Source organism: Dendroctonus ponderosae, unplaced genomic scaffold (genome assembly GCF_020466585.1).
Source record: "Dendroctonus ponderosae isolate FM_Combo_2020 unplaced genomic scaffold, Dpon_F_20191213v2 Dpon_F_20191213_12, whole genome shotgun sequence".
Lineage (NCBI taxonomy): Eukaryota > Metazoa > Arthropoda > Insecta > Coleoptera > Curculionidae > Dendroctonus > Dendroctonus ponderosae.
The window spans coordinates 2,862,625-2,866,313 of NW_026017316.1; the positions used below are offsets into that span (position 1 = coordinate 2,862,625).

Genomic DNA, 3,689 nt, shown 5'->3' on the forward strand with positions numbered 1-3,689 from the left:
TGACAGTTGACAAATGCGATTTACCACGCGTGACACTTGGCCGCAGGAAAAATCGGGAGTTTTAGCTACTTAGTTCTTGTGTATCCGAGCGCGAATAGAAACGGGCAACGAAGAAGGCAAATGGAAAAAGGGGGCGCATTTTGACCCGCAGAAACTCCCGGCCTCCCACATCCATTTCAATACTTTGGCGGCCGAACGGTGGACGTTTCATTGAAATTTGAATATTTATGGACGCGGGTGTGGAACTTTTAAGTGGCTTGGAGGAGTTTGGGAGTTCGTTCATTACCGAAACCATTAATAACGCCCGGAAGTTGAGCCAGTTGCTTTGGATGGCCCGCAACTGCTTCACTCTTCCAGCTATTCTTTCCGGGCTCTTTCTGTCTCCCCTAGCAAAAAACTTCGTGTGTGTCAAGTGAAGTTGAGCAGTCACTTTCTGCAAGTTGCAAGTCGCCAACTTTCCAGTTGCCCAGCCAATCGGTGCAATTTTTAAATTCTCATTACAGGAGTTGAGGGCTGATTTTGGACTCTTCCTGTAATCGCAGGAAAATCAAATTTTTCGCACATGTAAAGTGAGGTTCGGTAGTGACTTTCTGAAAGTTTCAAGTCGCCAACTTCCGCGGTTGTGTAGTTGCGAATTTTCAAACTGGAGTTTCGACTGTTCTAAATTGGCCACCATGAGCGTAGAACAGCGCATTCAACTCCTTTTGATGTTGGATGCAGATGAAAGTTTGCAGAAGTGAATAGTTCAGCAAATTGCAGCTGGGACACTCATTTGGGTCAGAAGTTGTGAATGTTCAAAGCCAACTAGTGCAGCTGATTGAATGCGCACTATGGGAGTTGAGGCACAATTTCAAACTCTTCCTAGTGGCGCATGCCAATGAAACTTTGCAGGCGTGTCAAGTGAAGCCTGGCGGTCATTTTATGGAAGTTTCCAATCGCCAACTACGTTCGATTTGACGTTTTGGACTCGGGAAGTTAAGTCGCGCTCATCATCAATTGTTCACCGTGTCAGTTTAGGGGCGGTTTTGGCTCTTTCCGATGTAGCATGCGAATGAAACTTTTCTGAAGTCAGTGGCGGAGTTTAGTGGGTAAATTGACTGAATATTTATCGGCCCACTGTCTTCGGTTTGACTCACGCTGCAGCTGGGAGTCTTCAAAATGATTGAGTGCAGTTCTTCAATAGTCCGTCCGGGAGTTGAGCAGCGATTTCTGCTTCTTGCTGATGTCGCATGCGAATGAAACTTTGGMAATATGTGAAGTGAAGCCCGGCGGTCATTTTCTGGAAGTTTCCACAACATTAAGTCTGATTTTTGGATAATTGCAGTCGTCAACTCTTCTTCCGACTCTCTTGCGCTGCCAAAAGGCGGTAATCAGGGCCGGGCAATTAAGCCCCCAGATTAATAAACGGAGGGAGATTTTAATTATTTAACTGTTTTAAATGTTATTAAATCCACTTGGCCGGTGCCGGATGCAGCTTCGGAAGATTACGGATTAAATTACGGGCCGATTTAGCCGCCAGTCGACGTGGTGTCGGGAGAGTTGGGAGAGAGCGGCGGGAGCGAGAGGTCGAAAAATGACGCATTTGGACACATTGTTCCAATGGATCGGGGCTCTTGAGGGCTTGCCCGACAGCTTACAAAGGCCAATTAAACTTCGAAAGCCACTCAAAGAAACTTTATCGGAGAGAAAGAATGGAGGGGCTCGGGCCGTATTCTTCGCGCTTCCTCTTTGACCCGAATTGCTTTCGACGGCAAAGAATCGCCCCCAATTAATTGGACCAGTTTAATTGTGTGGGCGCTTGTGGACCGGGCCAAACCAAGCGGAATCCGGGCTCGGAACGGCGGAAAAGCGCATCTGGGCGACGGATCCAGACTTTTTTCCAGATGGCCCTGCAGCCAGAGGAGATTAGCCAGAGCGGTTTGCGTAAGTTATCGCGAGTGGCTTAACGTCTCGGCAACCGGAAATCCGGCCCCCCATAATTTCCCCCAAGACGGATTAGCATCATATCGGTAGGCACTCGACTCGGCTAATCTCCAGCTTAACGGCAACTGAACATGGCAATGAATATGCATTTTGGGGCGCTGATCCAGACAATGAAACACTCACCATTTTGTTGTTGATCTCGTGGAAGTGGATCTCGCACACTTTGTCGACGACGTCCTCGCTCTGGAACGTCACGAAGCCGAAACCTGGAACAGAAACGGGGGGTCAGTGAGTTCAACTTCCGCCCGCATGGGGGCGGGGGGTGGCGCTGCGCCCCCCTTCTCCCAGGAAACTTCCGTATTATTCTATTAAGTCGCCGGAGAGAATCTTTCGAAACAGTTTAGCGAACTAAGGCAATATAAAAGTTGGCCCGATTGAGTCCTGCGGACGTTCTGGGCGAAGGGGGCCCGCGGCGGCGGCAGGCCCGATTTATACGTCAAGTGAGGCTGGTGGACGTTGCCTTGCCACATCAGTCCTCATTGGGGCCCCCTAATAGGGTGTTTTCATTGAGGTATTCGCGAAAACAGCAAAATAAACACGAGACACTTTGTTGATATGACTTGCTACGTCACAGTCGCGATAGGCAACCGACTGATTCGGCGTTTTTGGTGAAAATATCTGATTGATGAAATTATTATGGCGACTTTTTTTTGCAAAAAAAATTATATCAGTATAATGTTTGCCATAACTACTTTCTATATATCAAGAAGAAAGAAGAGAAGTTGTGAGTTTCTAAAGTTAAGTCGCACTTTTCGTTAACTGGTTACTTTGTGCGGTTAAGGGCGATTTCTGGCACTTTTCAATACTGGAGGCGAATGAAACTCGTCGGAAGTTAATAATGGAGTTCGGTGCGAAACTCGACCAAAAATCAACTGGCTCACTTCCTCCCTTTTGGAGTTGTGAATTTTCCAATTGGACCAGTGCAATCCTTGTCATTTACCCTATGGGAGTTGAGGAGCGATTTCGCATACTCCCTTTTGTGGCATGGCGATCACACTTTTGGGGAGTTAAAAATAAAGTTGCGTGCTCATTTCTCCGAAGTTTCACTAGGGCGACTGCGATCGTTTCTGAGTTACGCATTTTTTAAATCGAATGGCGTCGCCTCAGGGGAGTTCAAAGTAAAGTCCAGCTGTGGAGTTGGGCTAGTTCACACACTAGTGGGGCTACTGGTGGGAGTTGGGGCCACTTGGCCCACTCGGCGCGAGTTGAAAATGAAGTTGAAGGGCAATTTCCCCGGGAGTTCCATGTGAAGTTACGGGCATTGTTGTGGCACCGCAATCTGAGGCGCATTAATCAGTTGGCGAATTATTAAAGCGTCCGATTCCCCATTGGGCCATTTCCGTAAAAAGCCCGGCCAAGTTTGATGAAATTGTTGACTAATCCCGAACATTAACCCTTAAAGGGCTAATAATCTGGGCGAATGGGGGAATTAAAATTGCAAATTGTCATTTCGAAGGGCTCGCACCGTCGGCCAGTGGCGTGCGTCCGCCACTGTTTCAACCACACACTTGGGGAGTTGCCGGTGGCCCTGCGGAACCTCCACTGGAAATGTCTGAAGGAGGTCAGTGCAAAACTCGGTTACAAATTCGTGGATATAAAGTGAAGTTCAGTCGTAACTTCCTGAAAGTTTCAAGTCGCCCGATACGTTGCTTTAGAAGTTATGAGTTTCCAAAGTTAAGTCGCACTTTTCGTTAACTGGTAACTTT

General features: G+C 47.7%; 1 protein-coding gene across 1 annotated transcript in view; it reads right to left on the reverse strand.

The window, feature by feature from the left end:
• LOC109541900 (RNA-binding protein Musashi homolog Rbp6) overlaps window positions 1-3,689 on the reverse strand; it is a gene marked incomplete in the record, with an annotated part of 99,721 nt that overhangs the window by 6,478 nt on the left and 89,554 nt on the right. Inside the window, 1 exon segment of the mRNA XM_048663086.1 lies at window positions 2,107-2,189. Coding sequence (XP_048519043.1) covers window positions 2,107-2,189 — 83 coding nt within the window.